The 18,589-nt window shown below is 52.6% G+C and overlaps 2 protein-coding genes across 2 annotated transcripts in view; one reads left to right on the top strand and one right to left on the bottom strand.

Moving 5' to 3' along the window:
* TIRAP (TIR domain containing adaptor protein) overlaps positions 1-18,589 on the bottom strand; it is a 383,808-nt gene that overhangs the window by 309,003 nt on the left and 56,216 nt on the right. The gene's annotated exons all lie outside the window — the stretch shown is intronic.
* Positions 1-18,589, top strand: part of KIRREL3 (kirre like nephrin family adhesion molecule 3) — a gene marked incomplete at both ends in the record, with an annotated part of 348,160 nt that overhangs the window by 318,763 nt on the left and 10,808 nt on the right. Inside the window, 6 exons of the mRNA XM_083877958.1 lie at positions 7,885-8,033; positions 8,365-8,492; positions 9,717-9,843; positions 15,138-15,238; positions 15,994-16,192; positions 18,004-18,039. Coding sequence (XP_083734084.1) covers positions 7,885-8,033; positions 8,365-8,492; positions 9,717-9,843; positions 15,138-15,238; positions 15,994-16,192; positions 18,004-18,039 — 740 coding nt within the window. The remainder of the gene's footprint in view (positions 1-7,884; positions 8,034-8,364; positions 8,493-9,716; positions 9,844-15,137; positions 15,239-15,993; positions 16,193-18,003; positions 18,040-18,589) is intronic.

Here is an 18,589-nt window from a genome sequence, read left to right as displayed (position 1 = left end):
GTTCCGATCGCTGTGCTAAGAGAAACACTCCCTTGATTGGTTTCTCACCAAAAATGAGCCGTGGTGGGTGCGTGGAGTGGTGACGTGGCTTTAATTGTGTCATCTGGGAGAGAAAAAACCTTCTCACTCCAATTCTTTCAGGTTCCTGTGCCTTGGGCAGCACAGCCTGACCCCAGGGTGTCCCTGATAACCTCTCCTCCAGTACCCCAGTGCTCTCCTCAGTGCTGAACTCTCATTGAACACCTCCAAGTGTGATTTGGGGAGCTCTGAGCAGCCCCTCATGGATTTTTTCCCACCCATGGGACCTGCTGATGGCGAGGAGGAGATGCAAAACCCAAGGCACTGCCCTTGAAGGCTGCAGCTGATGAGCAATCAGCCTCATCCCAGCCTCCTTGCTTTGGCAGCAGTGGGAGCACTGGAGCTGAGCTGGAAAAATCAAGCCAAAATTTTTCTCTGCAGTGAGGTGTTATTATTATTATCATCATCATCATCAAAATCCCAGAGTGTTTAAAAACAATCCAACCCCAGTAGAGGCAACTGGTGCGTCGTGGTGAGCGCAATCAGACACCAAACATGTCCTTGTCAGGGGAAAAAGCCTGAAAATTGGGGAAAGGTTGCAATCTTTCTCCTTGTTTATTTGTTTTTCAAAAATAAAAAAAAACAAATGGGAAAAAAAAATAGGCAGGATGAGACAAGTAAAGTTGGTATTTCTGCACTTGAGCTGTGGCATTTCCACCTTTAGAACTTGAGGTTCTTTTCATGGTGGAGTCAAGATCCCTAAATTGGGATAGAGAGGTTTGGGAAGAGGTCACCACTGCAGCAGCTGTGTGCACATGGAGGTTTGTCAGGATGGGAGCTGGAGCCTTGGAAACCTTTTCTTGACTACAGTGGATGTGACACACAAGGAAATCCTTTTCCATGTGCTGTAGTTGGCACAGGTGAGGCCACATCACAAATCCTGTGGCCAGTTTTGGGCCCCTCACCACAAAAAAAAAAAAAAAAAAAAAAAAAAAAAAAAAAAAAAAAAGACATTGAGGTGCTGGAGTGTGTCCAGAGAAGGGGATGGAGCTGGGAAAGGAGCTGGAGCTCCAGGAGCAGCTGAGGGAGCTGGGAAGGGGCTGAGCCTGGAGAAAAGGAGCTCAGGGGGACCCTGTGGCTCTGCACAAGTCCCTGCCAGGAGGGGACAGCCGGGGGGTCGGGCTCTGCCCCAGGGAACAGGGACAGGAGGAAAGGGAGCAGCTTCAGGTTGCCCTAGGTCATGTTTAGGTTGGATATTAGGGAATTTTTTTTCATGGAAAGGGTTGTCAGGCGTTGGCACAGACTGCCCAGGGCAGGGGTGGCATCACCATCCCTGGAGGTGTTAAAAAAGCGTGTGGATGTGGCGTTTAGGGACAGGGGTGAGTGTAACCTCAGCAGTTGGACTGATGATCTTTCCAAGCCGAACAATTCCCTGGCTCTGTGATTGCACACCCAGTCCCTGTGCTCCAGGGCCAGCCAAGCCTCAGCCAGAATTCAGACTGGGGAGAGGTTACCCTGCTGATAAATGAACCCACACTCTGAGGGGAGGCACAGGAACCACACGGGGCCCACACATCTTGATTAGGGAAGAGGAGGAATCACCCCATCCATCACCATTATGAAAATTCACCCCTAATAAAGAAATAATTTGTGCCAGAGCTGTGCAGGGGGTACCGTGACTGGGCTGGGAACCTCACTCCACCATTTCTCACCAGTAGGAGCCATCCATTGTCCCTGTCCACTCTGGACCTCAAAATGATGCCCAAATATCATCATCAAAGCACCATCTCCTCCCTGTGGAGGACACCAAAGCTCTGGGGCCTCGGGGGATTTGGGGTGGTGCTCACAGCATCCCCAGCTCTCCTGTGAGGGTGAGAGGAGGGAAATGTCACATCACACACTGGGGAAGGTACTGCTGGCAATAAAGCAACAAAACCCATTCTCTGAGCAATTTGTAGCAATTAATAGCCATTCCCAGGAATGAAATGTTAATTAATTCTTTCCCTGAGCCATGCATTTATTTAAGGTATTTGTGGGTGTTCTCGGTGCTTTTTATTAAGCAATTAAAATGCGTCCAAGAAAATATTTATCCATTTTAAGTAATTCTTAGTAAACACGATTTATATGGCGAGCAACCACTTTATTTTGCATTGTTAATTAAAACCGACGACACACTCCACTTCCCCGGGTTATTCGCCACCAGAGCAGCCGTGCTCTGCCAGGAGAGCTGGCTCAGAGCTGCTGGCAGCTCCAAAACCCTCTCCCAGAACCTGCAGGCTGGGTTTGTGCAGGGCTTGATGGGGCATTTCACAGTCCAGAGAGCCCCGTGTTAACCCCCAGGAGTTTCTGTGCTGCTGGAAGGAGCCCTGGCCTGGGGAAGACCTTTCTAAAAAACATTTTGTATGTTGGGAAAGATGGGACAGGAAAGGCTTGTAGATATGATTGACTAGAAATACTGGAGATGTAAAACCTGTGAGGGAAATAGAAATGAAGGGCAGCTCTGAGATGTGATCATGGCAGGCAGGAAGACGGGGATGAGCTGGAGATGGGTGGAAGGACAGAAAACAAAAGGAGCCAAGGGTGCAGCCCCTCTCCACCCTGCCAAGGCATCAGGGAAAAGGTGGATAAGAAAAGTCTCTTTAGAGTTTAGAATACAGGATGATGTGGGGATAGAGCAGTTCTCATGGGCTGCAGGCAAAGTCTGTAGGGTTTGTATCTGGCGCCGGTTGGTCACTGTAAATTAGAATATTCAACACAAAAGGAGATGGAATGGATTGGAACAAGATCCTTGCTCTCTCTTACCTCTCTCTCTTACTGCTCCCTCTCTTCCACCTCTCTTACCCCTCTCAGCTCTTTTCCCTCCCTCACCTCACCCCCCCTCTCTCTCCCTCTCTCTTTGGGGTTCCCTCCAGCCCAGGCTGGTGGCTGAAGGCAAAGCCCTTTTTACCCACGACCCTGCAATAAACCCACGTGTGTCTAGAATATCTCAGCTCTGCAGAGTTCCTTCTCCCTGCCCTCCACAGATGTTCCTACATTTGCAGAGTCCTAGAGCTTTCCCAGGGCTGGGAAATCCTGGGTTTGTTCCCACACGTTGGGTGGTGAAGGGTTACAAGCCCCTGTGGGGCAGACAGAGGGAGGTGTTTGTTCAGAGCACAGGATGAAGTGCATGTTAGCAATGCTCCTCCATGGGCTGACAGCCTGTGGGGTTTGCTGTGCTCTCTCTCTGTGCCCCCTTCAGGGGCTCCCCCAGCCTGGCAGCCCAGCCAGAATCAGGATTCATGGGGAAAAAAGGGATGGAACTGCCAGATAAAACCCCTTGTGCAGAAGGAGACACAGCTGAGCATCCCATTGAGAGCCCGGGGAGAGGCACAGGTGTGACATCCCAGCTTTTGGCAGGTTTCCTTCAGACACCAGAACAGAAGAGGAAAAAAAAAAAAAAAAAAAAAAAAAACAACACTAAGACATGAAAACCAAAACAAAGCCCCAGCATTGTTTGGGAGCTGACAAATCCCAGAGTGTCCTCTGTTATTTGCTTGTGTGTACTCCTAGTTGGGAAGGAATCAATGGAGTCAGAAAAATGCTATTTCCCTGAAGAATGTCTCCTTAGAAAAGTTCCTCCCTCCCTCTTCAGTGTTAAAAGGACTCACTGCAGGTATTCTATTTTTGTTCATTCTTTAATCACTGGCTTTTCAGTGCTGACTGTAATAACCCCTTTGAAACTCGGATCAAAATATCTCTTTCCTGGTTGAAATTTGTTTTCTTCCATCACCCGAGCAAATTCAATTTGCAGAAGATACTGAATTGGGAGGCACCTGGTACTCCCTCCAGAGAGGCCAGAGGAAAACAAAAGCACATTAGAAATATGGGGAAGGAAACAACAGAATGAAACCCAGGCTGCAGGGGAAGAAATGCCCATCTGGGGACACAGACTGAGATGGTGCTTGGTGAGAGGAAAGGAAAATGAGAAAATGTTCACATCTCTACCCTGGAGCCAGGCTGGGAGAGCTGGGGGTGCTCACCTGGAGAGGAGAAGCTCCAGGGAGAGCTCAGAGCTCCTAAAGGGGCTCCAGGAGAGCTGGAGAGGGACTGGGGACAAGGGATGGAGGGACAGGACACAGGGAATGGCTCCCACTGCCAGAGGGCAGGGCTGGATGGGAGATTGGGCAGGAATTGTTCCCTGTGAGGGTGGGCAGGCCCTGGCACAGGGTGCCCAGAGCAGCTGTGGCTGCCCCTGGATCCCTGGAGTGTCCAAGGCCAGGTTGGACAGGGCTTGGAGCAGCCTGGGACAGTGGAAAGTGTCCCTGCCCATGGGACAAGATGAGCTTTAAGGTCACTTCCAACCCAAACCCTTCTGGGATGATGATTCCGTGATCTGCACTGGTCATACACCATGGGATGGCGGGAGCAGGGGTGAATTCAAAGCTGGGTACTCCAAAGGTGCCTGTCAGTGGTAGAGGGAATGGCAGAGGAAATGAGGACACCCCACTGTGACCCTGTGGGGACCCCCCGAGAGGCACAGGGACACTGGGATAGGCCCCACAGCATCCCCTCTGCCTGTGCTACCCCCTTCAGCCTGGAGAGCCCAAGGGAGTCACAGAAACAGGTCCTGTGGGCAGGATCCCCACAGAGAGACCCTCACCCCTCTCCTGGCCCAGGGGAGCCCCCCCTGCCCCTGCAGTGGAGTCTGGCCAAGGGTGAAAATCTGCAAACAGCGACAGGTAAGTTATCCAGTGACAGGCCAAGTCATCCAGGAAGAAACTAAAGCAGGTAAATTTATAGAGTCTGGAAAAGACCCTGGGTGGTACATTTGCAATCTATAAATACCTTCGAGGGAGCAACACAAATTAAAGGAGCCCCTGGTCTCCAGGCTGGCAGGACCAGGAGCTCTGGCTGGGGGCCAGGCTTGGTGCAGCACAGCCACGGGGACAGGAGGAAGAAATCACAGAGAGCCCAGGCAGTGGACGGGGCTGCAGGAGCATCCTCTTATCTTCTCTGCTCCATTTTATCCAGGTTCTGTTTATAAATAACAACTGAGTGGTTAAAGGGTGAGCAAGGCACGTTATGGGCTCGTTAAAGCCCTCGGTGAGTTGCCTTCTGGCTGCCCACGAGCCCATCACAGGGAAGCTTTACAAGAGGGTTATCAGCTGCCATTATTAAAAACCAATTTGACATTATAAAAGATCCATACTGCTCGTTCAGCCACATTGATTTAGCCGTGTTAAGCCTTGGAAAACAGGAGCAAGAACCTTGATCTCTGCTGAGGCACGAGAAATTGGTGTTTGTGACGCGTCTCCGTGCTCGGGAAATCCAGTTTTGCAGCAGTGATGGGTTCTTTAACAAATCCATCCAGCGCCGTGCCACGGTTGTTGGGAGGTGTTTTCCCAAGCAGCTGAGATGTCAAACAGCTCTGGAAAACCTTGTCCACTGTTTTGAAATATCCAGAAGGATCTCAGTGAAGTCTGCCCAGCTCAAAGCCACCTCTGGACACTTCCATCTGGTTCCAGTTCCTGGAGCTCTCTGGGAATGTTGGGAGGTGCAAGGACGTGACCCAGGGAAACCCTCAGGTCACTTTTATTCTCATCTTGAAGCCTCCTTCCTGTCCTTTGCACAGCAGGGAGGGTGGATTTGTGCAAAATAACCAGGAAAGTGCCTCTGGATTGTCCCGAAAGTTTGGTGGCACACCCTTGTACCACTGACTGCTGTAAAAAATGGCTTCATGTACTGCTGCCTCCCTTGAGCACCTGAGGAGCAGAACAAGGCCCTCCAGAGGCTGGAGAACTGCTCATGGCTGGGAATCTGTACAGGGACAAAGGTGTAAAAGGAGCTTAATGGTGCAGAAATATTCCTGACAAAGAGCATGGGGCATTTCCCCATTCACCAGCTGGAGTTTCCCTGTCACCTTCCCTTCCCTTCCCTTCCCTTCCCTTCCCTTCCCTTCCCTTCCCTTCCCTTCCCTTCCCTTCCCTTCCCTTCCCTTCCCTTCCCTTCCCTTCCCTTCCCTTCCCTTCCCTTCCTTTCCCTCCCTCTTCGCTTTCATCCATCTGCAGCTCCTGAGATACAAATTCAGGCCTTTTGGACCAGCAAACCAAACAGGAGACATCAGGAAGGTGTCTCCTCTCCATCCCACAAGCTGTGCTAAGCTTTGGGCATGAGGTCCCAGACCTCTGGCAGCTGTCCCTGTCCCTCTCCTGCCCCATCCCCAAAGAACCAGCTGTTATCACAGCACTGGAAGATGCTTTCCACAGCGAGCAGCAGCGTTCCCATGGCAGGGAGACAGCAGGGCAGGGTGGATCCATAAGGAGGGAGGCAGGAAGAGGAATGCTGAGCTCAGCCTCACAGGCTGACCCCGAACAAGCTGCTTGGCTTGGGCTGCAATTCCCCGCGGGAGGACAAAGGCGTCACCAAAGCATCAGTGACCATTCGGACCTGTGGAGCAGCACCTGGGAGGCCCCACTCGTGCCAGCTTATTCCATACGGAACCTCCCTCACTAACACACCGAGTGCAGCCCTGGAAATAAAACCATGATTAATTAGGAGGGAGGCAGGGGAGGGAAGCTGAAGTGGCCAGTCAGCATCTGTTAGACGCGCAAAGATGAATGGAAGGCGAGGGCAGGTCAGCGCACACAAATCACTGCAGGAACACCTCTCGGAGCTGTGTCATCACGGCAGAGGATGAGCAGGGCACTGGCAGGAGGCACCGAGGCTCACAGGAGCAGCTCTCAGGGTATTCTCCATCCTGCCATGGACCAGCATCCTGCTCTCTCTCCAGCCCCACTGAGGCACGTCAGTCTGGACCTCAGTGGGGTGGACCACACATCTGGACCACACATCCTGTCTATGCACCTTCAGCAGGAGCTCCCCACAACTCCAGTTGTCCTTGGCTGCCTTTGGGGCAGCATTGAAGCAACGTGGAACCATGGCAGAGTGACAGGAACAAGCAGAGGGGAGCAGGAAACTGCTGGGAGCACCAGGAGACGATGCTGCTTGCCTTGAAGGAGAAGCTTTCCCCAAAATCACTCTCCCAGTGCCTGCATCTTTCCCAACCCGTCCAGCACAAGCAGGACAGCCCTAAAACAACAAGGCAGACACTCCTCAGGAAAGCCCTCTTGTCTCCAATTTACCTGTCAGTTGTTTGGGGAGGATTATTATTTTTTTTTCCCAGGTTTTTTTTCCCTTCCCCAAAGAGTGGCTGGAGTTTCACACCGCCTGACAGCATCTCCCGCCTTTCCCACCCGCTCCCGAGTGGCAGGTTGCCAGATGGTGCCCCATTAGGTCACATTTGCTCATTGTTTGGCAAACAGGGCTTAATTCAAGTGCTGAGTTGACAGCTTGTTCTCCAAGACAATTTGCAAGTTGCAGTGTTGCAAATGCCAGCTTGGCTTTTCGGGAAATGTTATTTCAGCTGCCTTAAAGGGATAAAGTTCTCTTTGACTGGGATAAAAAAAAAAGAAAAGGAAGAAAAGGGCCAAAGTGGGCGGCAGCAGAAAATGTTTTTAGTGGTTTTGATGTGGAAGGACCAGCAGCGTTGTTGGCAGATGTTCAGGAAGGGACTGTCATTCTCCATCAAGTAAAGACCCTCCATGTCCCATCCATCCCATCATTGAGGTCCTTCACAATCTTTAAGAATGAGGTGCATTCCCAGTGAAACAGGGTAATAGAATTTTCGTTTCTTTTGGAAAGGTTTCTGTAGGGGTACACGTACACATCTCTCTGATGGATCCTCTCCAAAACCTGTGGATGTCGTCCCTAAATCCCCTGAAATCAGGGGTGCTCTGGCCGTGCTGCCCCCAACACTGTGACAGCTACACGTGGACATGGCGAGAGACACAAAACAGCACCACAACAATGCTCTGTTTTCTTCAACAGGTGGGCAAAAAAAGGCCAGGTTATAAAGGAAGCCTCCGGTGACTTCTACGAAACCATCGTGGACCACACGTTCTTCTTCGAGCCGGTCTCCTGCGAGGTCACCAACGCTCTGGGCAGCACAAACATCAGCAGGACTGTGGATGTCTACTGTGAGTAACCTGTTGGCTTCAGTCTGGCTTCCAGGCCCAGCAGAGCTGCTGAAAATCAGCAGGAAACACACACAGCTCAGTCTGCCTTGCCTGGGATGGCAGGACTTGCTGGGCTCTCCTGCAGCTCACACTTTGTAAATGCTCCTGTGGTCAGACCTGTGATTTCCTTGTGAGTTTGTGGGGTGGTCAGTGGGGAGCTGGTCCCTCTGGGGCTGCAGAGGCTGTTCTTTATTTGGGGCCCATGGAGATGTACCACTGCTCCCTCTGCCCTGCTTTGTTTGAGAGTTTCTGGCTGGCAGAGCCCGTCACTAACTCCAGTCTCCTCTGGCAGTTGGGCCCAGGATGGCGACAGAACCACAGTCCCTGCTGGTCGACCTGGGCTCGGATGCCGTGTTCAACTGTGCCTGGACTGGGAACCCCTCCCTCACCATCGTCTGGATGAAGAGAGGCTCAGGCGTGGTAAGAACCTGTCGAGTTGTCTTCCCTGGGGGTGCTTCCCCAAGCCTGCCTTGGCTGGTTGTTGTGGTTTGAAAGCAAAACGAGTGAGACGCTCCAAGTCAGAAATATAATTTAATAAGAAGAAAGGTAAAAAGGTAAAATAAAATCAAGTAAATGCAATAACACAAAGGAGCACTGCCAGAGTCAGAACACACCCTGAGCAGGGTGGGGGGAGCAGTCCAGGTGAGGGGCTCTTCCTGAAGCAGTGATCCCACAGAAAGGTCTGGGAGCTCTGCTCCTCTGGGAATCCAGTGGCTCAGGGCTGCTTGTCCTGTCCCAAATCCCAGATTCTCTCCAGGTGGGAATGCTTGGCTCCTCCCCCTGGGCATTGGGAGCATCTCCCAATGGGATGAGGAGTCGTGCAGTGGCTCCTTGATGGCCCATTAAACAGAGAGAGCTCCTGGAGGGAGTTCCCTGTGAGTCCTGGGCAAGGCATTGATGGGCCATGAGCAGAAGAGCCCAAAGGAGGGGCCTGGGAAAACACTGCCCCACCTGGTTCCAGCAGCTCATGGGGATGGGGATGGAATAAATACTGTGTGCACATCCTACACCACAACCCAGGACACGAGCTGATCCGATGGGTCCCAGTGTTGAAGGTGAGGAGGAAAAAAGGAGGACTCTGCAGAGGGGTTTCCACTGGAGTTTATTGGAGCCCCTGAGAGGAGCAGCCTCACCCCAGTGAATCCGCCTCAGCAGAGCACAACCTGCCCTGTGACAGTAACTTTTATTTAGCGGTGGAGCAATGGGAAGGGTTAGGGAAGGAACCAATAGGGAAAGACTTGGGCGTGGTCCTGGGGATGAGGGATTCCTCCAGGAACCAACCCGTGAGGGGAAGGGGGGAATTTCTCTGATTCTGTCCAACCACTCAACGCCCTCTCTGGAACTTTCTAGACCAAGGGAGAGGCCTCGATATGATTGACAGGTCCTGGGGAAGGGGAAGAGAAGATTGACATATAACTGAAACGGGTAAGAACCAACTAGGAACGAGGAAGGGCTACATGGAACAAACCAACATTAATAAAATTTAGCAAACTTTGCATTCCATTCAATGCCAGACTTTGGGCTCATCCACTTGGCTTTCCCAAGGATGCTCAGGAGCTGCTGGCACGGTTCTTGTAACTCAGGTCATTTGTTTTGTCTGTACCTTCTCATGGCCCACCTGAAAGGCCCTTTCCTCTCTTTCAGGTCCTGAGCAATGAGAACAAGCTGATCCTGAAGTCAGTCCGGCAGGAGGACGCCGGGAAATACGTGTGTCGAGCCGTGGTGCCGCGGGTGGGCGCGGGGGAGCGGGAGGTGACGCTCACCGTCAACGGTACCTCCTGCTCCCCTTCTGCCATGTATTCCTGCCTCCATTCCTCCATCCATTCTGGCTTCCCTTCCTCCATCCATTCCTGCCTCCATTCCTCCATCCATTCCTGCTCCCTTCCTCCATTCATTCCCTCCTGCCTCCCTTCCACTATCCATTCTTGCTTCCCTTCCACTATCCATTCCTGCCTCCCTTCTGCCATCCATTCCTGCTTCCCTTCCTGCCATTCTCTCCTGCTTCCCTTCCACCATTCCTTCCCTTCTGCTTCCCTTCCTCCATTCCTTCCTGCTTCCCTTCCTCCTGCTCCTCTTCCCAAATTATCCCCTCAGATAATTCCTTCTGGAGCAAATCCCACCCCTAGCTGGATAAGGGATCCAGGCAATTGCACTAAAGTAGATTTTTTGCATTATTTTGCCTGGAAATGCACAATTTAAAGCAAAAAAAAAAAAAAAATCAACATTTGCTCAGCCCCGCACAGTTCCTTATTATCAACAGGGGTTTATTGAGTAGTTGGGAGCTGGCAGCTTTAAATCTTTAATAGATTAATCTTGCAAAACCCTCGCAAGGTCGGAGAGTGCTGTCGTCCCTGTTGTACACCTGGAGAGCCGGGAATTGAGTCTGGATCCAAGAGCAGCAGCCTAATCACTCTCTCCAACCCACATGAGGATACCTGTGAGGATTCCTGTGAGGATACTGGGGAACATTCCTGCCAGGATTCCTGTCAGGATATTCCACAGCTGCTTGGGGCTGATCCAGCACCGTGTCAGGACGTGCCCTGGACTCACACCCAGAGCTCTGGAGTTTAATGATGCCCTGGCCAGGACCTCACAGCAGCTGGTAACAAATTTCAGCATAAACAGGGCAGGGAAAGAGCCAGGCGGGCTGCAAGTGGTGTAAGCAGGGGATGAATTTTGCATCGTCTCTCACCTGCATGACAAACTGGCAGGTTTCACTCCCCACTCACTGTCACAAGAGAAGAACACAAGCAGGAGGCAGCTCAGGCAAGCATTGATTTCAAACACAGATAATGCAGATGGTGGGTGCCCCAGTTCCCTGGAAATATTCAAGGACAGCCTGGACAGAGCTCTGAGCAACCTGACCCAGCTGAAGATGTCCCTGTCAAGGCAAGGGGGTTGGACTGGATGACCTTTAAAGGTCACTTCCCACCCAAACTATTCCATGTTTCTATAATCTTAGAAAAGGAAGCCGAGGGCAAGACAGCAGGGACTGAAAACCAACCACTCCCTCGACTTGGACTCAGCTCCTCAGCGCCTTCAATCTCCTTCCCCAGCAGCTGCTGGGTTTTAATTACAATTAAATGAGCTCATAGAAAACAAAGCAACAAATTAGCACAAAGAACATGCTCCTTCCCTGACACCCACCAGGCACAGGGATGCCCTGAGAGCAGAGCAGAGCTCCCCACGGGCTCGGGGCATTCGGAGCGTGCAGCACTGACTGGAAAAGTTGCTCTCCAGCAACTTTATATTTTTTTTCCCCCCAGCTTATGCCTGGGGAAACTGATGGGGAGCAAATTAAATCCATGCATGGGGTTCAGTGCTCAGCCTTGAGCATCTCCCAGGATCTGACTGCCTGAACATCCCATCCCCTGGGATGTGCTGTCGGGGGCTTGGTGCACCCTGAAGGTGACAACACTGGGACATGTCACCACAGGTGTTGGACCAAGGGAGAATCCCACACCTCTGGGTCAGGATGGTCTCCTGGCCCTCCAAATGAGGAGAACCAAGCCCCTGAGCAGCATCCCCACATCAAACACCCACCAGGAGCGGGGCTGGCAGCCTGTCCTGCAGCAGGAGCAGTGTTCCAGCTCCAGAGCACGGCACAGTGTGTCTAATCCAGATAATGAATTCTGCTGGGAGCCTGTTCTGATGTAATTCAAGGGGGAAGTTGAATGCCTCATATTCTGAAGTGATTTTAAATCGAGAGGGTAATACAATTGTCTTGGTATCAGCAGATGGTTCCCTCTGTCACAGAAAAACCAGGCAGTGAGAAGTTGTGTTCTGGGCTGGCTGCACTGCCCCTGATCAGGGCACACTGGGACTTTGGGGGGCTGATCCATCCCCCTGAGCACAGAGATCCCAACTGAGGGATCACTCTGACCCCACTCTGGTGGTTCCACCAGCCCATCCACTCCCAGAATTATCCAAAATCATGGCAGGATGATGTTGGGGTTGGGAGAGCAGCCTCCTGCCCTTCCCACCCAGCCTCAGCAGACAGGGCTGTGGCTGCAGAGCAGCTCAATCCCACGCCAGAGCCAAGGCTGCCAGCCTGCAAGGAAGCAGATAGGATTCAGAGTCTGGTGAGTGGGAAGGAGGATTATGCAAAGCAACCGCATTTGGCAGGGCAGAGCAGCAGAGGCTCGAGCGAAGGGAGGAACTTGGTGCCATCATAAATCAGCACCAGCTGGATTTACACCCAAAGCCTCTCGATGCTCTTGACTGCACCCAGTCACAGCTCCCACCCCAGGAGAAGCCCCCCAGGGTCACCTTCGCAGGCAGATCACCAGCAGCCCCATCTGTCACTGCACCATCAGGGCTTGGCCGGGGCTGCTGAGCAGGGACCACCACCCTGCCCACCTTGTTCTGCAGGAGAAGTTTGTTGGAAGGGCTGGAGACAACTCCAGGTGACTAATTCAGGATGTAATTTGCTGGACATTCACCCCAGTAAGGAAGTCAGGCATGTCCCAAGAGCTGGGAGCAGGGCAGGGCCTGACCTGTCACCCTGTTTGATCAGGAGCACACCATGGTGTTGGGAAGTGCTCAAAGCCAGGTTGGAACAACCTGGGAGGTGTCTCTGCCCATGGCAGGGGATGTGGAATGAGATGGGCTTTAAAGTCTTTTCCAGCCTGGATCATTCTGTGACGTTCCTTTGCAATACCAGGCAGAACCAGCCAGCCCAAGACTCCTGCAGGAAGCAAGGAGTTAAACAAAACTCTCCTGCCAAATCATTTTGAGTGCTTGGGAGAAAAGGTTCAGATGGACTTGAGCAGACTGGAAGAGCCAAGGCCATCCCATCCTTTCATTCCTGAAGTCTCCCACCTCAGACTTCTCTTTTGTGTGAGCTGCCAGGACCACACAAATAAATTGGCACCGAGGTGCTAAAAATAACCTCCACCAATAGCTCCATCATTTATATCCATAGCAACATTGCTTAGAGCCTTTTCCCTGCCTGTGGGCTGTCTCACACTCGGTGCTGAATGCCAAGCTGAAGATTGGCAGCTTTCATAAGGAGTCAGAGCCTGGTGGAGAATCAAACACCGGCCCTGAATGCGAAGAGGCTGCAACTTCGTGCTATTATTTCTGGGCATGTTCATCTCACAAATAGTCTTTAGTCATCCACTATTATCATGATCATAAGCCTTCGACTCTGAACTCCTGAAGCAATAATAAAAGCCAAAGCCACTGGCATTTGTGCCATTTAAAATCCACTTGCCTTGGGGAAAATGATCCTTTTAATGATTATTAAGCCATTTTTTCTCCAGCGTCACCCAGTCTTGGAGCACTTCCAGAATTTATAAGTAACACACAATCATCAAAATGGAAGGGAGGTGGTTCTTTTTATGACAGATCAGGCCTGGCCTGCAGATCCCATCGCTGCTCTTGCTTCTGCTGGCTTTGGAATCATCCCATGGGCAGCAGCACCAGTGACCACAGGAGGCTCCTCAGGCAAAGCAAGGAGTCACCTCCACTGAGATTCTTCAGGGAGCTGGGCTTTCAGCAATGGATAAATGAGAACTCACACCTTGGGATCGTGCCTAGAACAACATCTTGAGCATTTAGAGAGAAAAAAAAAAAAAAAAAAAAACACAACAAAATGTCTTTTTTTTTTTTTTTTTTTTTTTGCCTTCTTCGATCAAAAAGGGCACAACAGTTTCCACTGCTGCACTGCTATGCCCATTACAGAAAAAACAAAGTCCTGACCTTCACGCCCAGCTCCTGCTATTCCTGATGTTGATGGCGGCTCCCTTCCAGTAGTAATTTCCTGAGCTGCCAGAACCGTGGCCAGTGGTCAGTGAATTGTGCTCCAATGAGCTTGTTTTCCATCCATCTCCCCTCGGAGCAGTGTGAGGGAGCAGGGACAGGGCTGTGCCTCAGTGTGTGGGGAGTGTGCAGGAAGGGGTTACTGGGGCATTTCCAAACGGCAGCTGTGTGTACAAGTGCCTGAGAGTGAAGGATTGAGCATTTTGGTACATTTTTGTGCATTCTTGAAATGTATAAAAATTTATAAATTCGTAATTTGAATGAGAATCAGGCAGGAATACCCAGGCAAGTCTTTTTTTTGCACTTTACCCCAAATCCCTGAGACTTTTTTTTTTTTTTTTTGAAGGAACATTTGCAGGACAGGGAGGTGGGGAAAATGGCAAAAAAAATCCACAAGGCTGTATTACTGATAAACCCAGTGACAACTGATAAACTGATAAACTCCAAACCAGGTGTGACAACCCCAAGTGAACACCCCAAGTTCCAGAGCTGGAACAGGGGGAGCCCTGACAGCCCCTGCCACCCCTCTGTCCCTGCCCTGCAGCTGAGCTGCTGCTGTTCTCTTTTCTGCCAGCAGCAAGCCACTCATGGAAATGCAAATCTGCTTTAATTAAGGAGGTTAATAAACAGCAATTAGGAGCCCAGCTCTTGTGCTGCTCCCCTGGGGTGATCAGAGCTGTTACAAGAGTGAGGGACATGCTGATCTCACCAGGCCGTGCTCTCCTCTCCTCTCCCACCCCTTTTCTCCCAGTCACAGGATGTTCACCAAGGCAGGACAAGGACATTTCCCATCTCAAGCTGATTCAGCTCAGGGAGAGCCTTTCCTGCCCTTTCTCCTCGGCTCTTTTCATGATCCCCATGGCACAGGAGGGCCCAGCTGATGGGCATCGAGGTTTTCCAGTAGAAACTTCTCCACCACATCTTCCTTAATGCCCTGGAGAGCAATTAGTTTAATGGTTGTTTAATGAATCCAGGAGAGCACAGAAGAGGAGCAGCAGGTGTGGAATGGGATCCTGCTGGTTTCTGCAGCAAACAGCCCTTCCCTGAGGCCAGGCTCCCCAGGGAGATGGGGGCAGGATCCTTCACACCAGGGGTGGGGGCACAGAGATGGGAGACCCTGGTGCAAAAACCCAGCAGAGCCCAAACCCTCCACTCAACGTCCTCCATCACAGTAGGGGATGGGGCTGTTTCTCCATCCCTGCCCTTCAGAGATGCACCCCAATATCCATCTGGGGGGCTCTCCTAACACCCCCAATCCCCACCAGCCCCATGGGGTGCCAGCAGCCTCTCCTGTCTCCACAGGGCCCCCCATCATCTCCAGCACCCAGACCCAGCACGCCCTGCACGGCCAGAAGGGGCAGATCAAGTGCTTCATCCGCAGCACTCCACCACCAGACAGAATTGTGAGTATCACCCTGGGCCACCGTGTCAGTGTCTCCAAAAATATGAGGGGAACCTGATGGTTCGTTTTAGGGATCTCAGAGTGCAAAAGACACAGCGGGGACAACTCAGTTTGCTTAAACAAAAAATGCACCTTTATTTAGTGCCAACAAATGCGATAGTGGGGAGAGAAAATAGAGAAAGAGAGGAAAGGGGATTAGAGCTACCAATGTGGAGGGACGAGTCCTCGAGGCTCAGAGATGCCCATAGACATGATCTTCTCCAGTGGGGTGATCACAAAAGTGAGTGAGGGTCTGCAGAGGTTTTATAGGTTGGTCAAGGTGGGGACCAAAGCGAGGGGCACAGAGCTAAAGGGAACCAAAGCGAGGGGCACAGAGCCAAAGGGGATCACAATGAGGGGCACAGAGCCAAGGCAGGAAACACCTATGTCGAGGTTGGTGCTCAGGAACAAGCTGCAAGCCACATTCCTCTGGTACGGACAGACCAGTTGGGACAGGCAGCCTCAGTTCAGTCCACCATAACCAGTTCCATTGTTCTTGCATTCCATTCTCGTGGAGATGCCACTCCAGTCCTCCAAGACTCGACAAACGTCCCACCTCAGCCAGGCCAGGGGCTCCTGTCAGAGTTCGGGGTCCCGGTCCCCAACCATCGGAGACAGTTGTGAGGCAAATCACATCCTTGGACAGACTCTGACACACGGTGGGTGCCTGGAAACACCCCGGGGTGCCCCGGGCTCACCCCCTCTGTCCTTTGGCAGGCTTGGTCCTGGAAGGAGAACGTCCTGGAATCCGGGACCTCCGGGCGCTACACGGTGGAGACGGTGAGCACTGACGAGGGGGTCATCTCCACACTGACCATCAGCAACATTGTCCGGGCTGATTTCCAAACCATCTACAACTGCACGGCCTGGAACAGCTTCGGCTCCGACACGGAGATCATCCGGCTCAAGGAGCAAGGTGGGCACTGCTGGGGGATGCTGGGGGTGATGGGGAATGGGGGTTAGCACCTGGCTGGGCTCTGGGAGAGGGGAGATGCTGTGAGAGGCAGCTCAGGAGAGCTCTTGGGGATGCCAAAAGAGGAAATTAGGGAGGATGGTGACAAGGCTCCAGCTGTGGTAGCTGTAGGATTGCATCCTTAGGGCACATCATTGTATAAATTCACTCTCCTGCCCTCCTCCTGGGGGCTTTAGCCAGCTCAGTTATTAGGAGGATTTGGAGAGAATTATATCAAGGGTGATGTGAGATATCTCAGAAGAGGCCCTTTCCCCAGGACCTTTGTCCCAGGTGTTTATTCTTCAAAATTCCAGGGGGGAAAGAGGTAGAACAAAGAAAGGGGAGAGAATTTATAGCCTCCTGGTCAGGGAAAAGATGGCTGGACCACAGGAAATGGGGTCAGGGAAGGAAGGAAGGGTCACTCTGAGTGGTCAGGTACTCCAGGGGGTCAGAAAGGAGAAGGGGCATCTTGGTGAAGGGGCAGGAAGGAGCAGGGACAGGCCCTGTAAAGTCTCTGCTTGATAAGGCACTCCTGATTTTACCTGTCCTGCTAAAGCTGGAGGGCAGGGGCTGGTCCTGCACCCCTCAGTGCCTGTCCCACAGCACAGGGTGATGTCACTGCCCCAGGCTGGAGGATCATTTATAGCCTTGGGGAGACAGGAGTGGCTGCTCCCAGCAGAGCCCAGTGCTCCACAGAGATGGGAGTGAGCTGAGGGAAGGCATCTGGGCTTCTCTCCATCCCGGCCACCAGCCACAATGTCCTGCAGGGCTGGGCTCACACACCCGTCAATTCCCAGTGGATGGCCAGGGAAATTCCATTCTCAGGGCTCTCCCCAGCAGAGGAAGGAGAAGCTTGTGTGAGGAATGCTTAGCTCCTGGAGGAACTCCAGTTCTCCTCTATTTTATTAAATGCCAGGGCAGGCAGGTGGATTGTTCTCATTAAGCCGTGATTTATAGGCAAGGCTGGCGTCCAGATTAAATCAGAGCTAAATGAACCCCTTAAAATTAGCCTTGGGCTTCTTCCAATGCAAACACAGCCAGTGGTTTTTCCAGGTCGTCTGCCAGTCAGCGGGAGCGCTCGGCGGCCAGCCCTGGTCCCGCTGGGGGGTGCCCAGGGGACAGCCCTGCCCGGGCAAGGGGACAGAGGGGACAGCCCTGCCCAGGCCAGGGGACAGAGGGGACAGCCCTGTCCAGAGCAGGGTGACAGAGGGGACAGTCCTGCCTGGGCCAGGGGACAGAGGGGACAGCCCTGTCCAGAGCAGGGTGACAGAGGGGTCAGCTCTGCCCAGGCCAGGGTGACACTGCAGGGTGGCAGAGAGGACAGTCCTGCCTGGGCCAGGGGACAGAGGGGACAGCCCTGCCCAGAGCAGGGGACAAAGAGGACAGCCCTGCCTAAGCCAGGGGGCAGTGCAGGGTGACACCACAGGGGACAGTGCAGGGTGGCACAGAGGACAGCTCTGCCCAAGCCAGGGTGACACCATAGGGGACAGCCCTGCCCAGAGCAGGGGGACAGAGGGGACAGCCCTGCCCGGGCCAGGGAGACACCGCAGGGTGGCAGAGGGGACAGTCCAGGCCAGGGGACAGCACAGGGTGTCAGTGACCGTCCCTTCACGGGGCTGCCCAGAGCAGAGCAGGGCAGAGCAGGGCTGCCCAGAGCAGAGCAGGGCTGCCCAGAGCAGAGCAGGGCAGAGCAGAGCAGGGCTGAGCGCTCAGCAAGGCTGCGGTGGGCGCGTGGGCTGTGCAAGGCTGTGGACACTTGCTTTATTTTCAAACAGGTACGGAAATGAAATCAGGAGCTGGTATTCAAGCAGGTATGGAAATCATGAGCTGACGGTGAACGTGAATTGTCCCCAGCCATTACCACACCCGGCGTCCTCCTCCTGGCCCGGCAGATTTCCATAGGGCAGGCAGGGCAGGAAGGGGTGTAGGGAAGGTGCAGGGCAGGACTCGAAGCTGGAGTGGTCCAGTCCCTCCTGTGCCACCCTGGAAACCAGCTTTGCCCCAGCTCCCCAGTCCATTAGGAGGGGGATGCTGTTAGACAAGTTTAAAATGTTGTGGAAGTCCCACAGAGTGCTCCTTTGGGACCAAAACAAAGAGGGGAAAGTACAAGTTTCCAGGGTTATTTGCAGCTTGGGTCAGCATAGTGGGAGAGTGCTGGCCAGCATCAATCAGCACCAGAGCAGGTTTGGATGGATCCTGGGGCAGATGCTGTGGGATGTGCTGCCCTTGTGGTTCCTCATCCTGTGCCCCAGACAGGATTTCTGGGGAGGCCAAAAATCTGCCCCTCCTCAGCTCAGCCACTTCTCTCTGCTAATAATATTAACACACAGTCTTCTACTGCACTTCATCCTTTAGAGAAGC

Source organism: Zosterops lateralis (assembly GCF_965231275.1).
Source record: "Zosterops lateralis genome assembly, chromosome: 25".
NCBI lineage: Eukaryota > Metazoa > Chordata > Aves > Passeriformes > Zosteropidae > Zosterops > Zosterops lateralis.
Note: the sequence above shows the minus strand (reverse complement) of the source record. Positions and strands in the feature narration are given on the sequence as shown.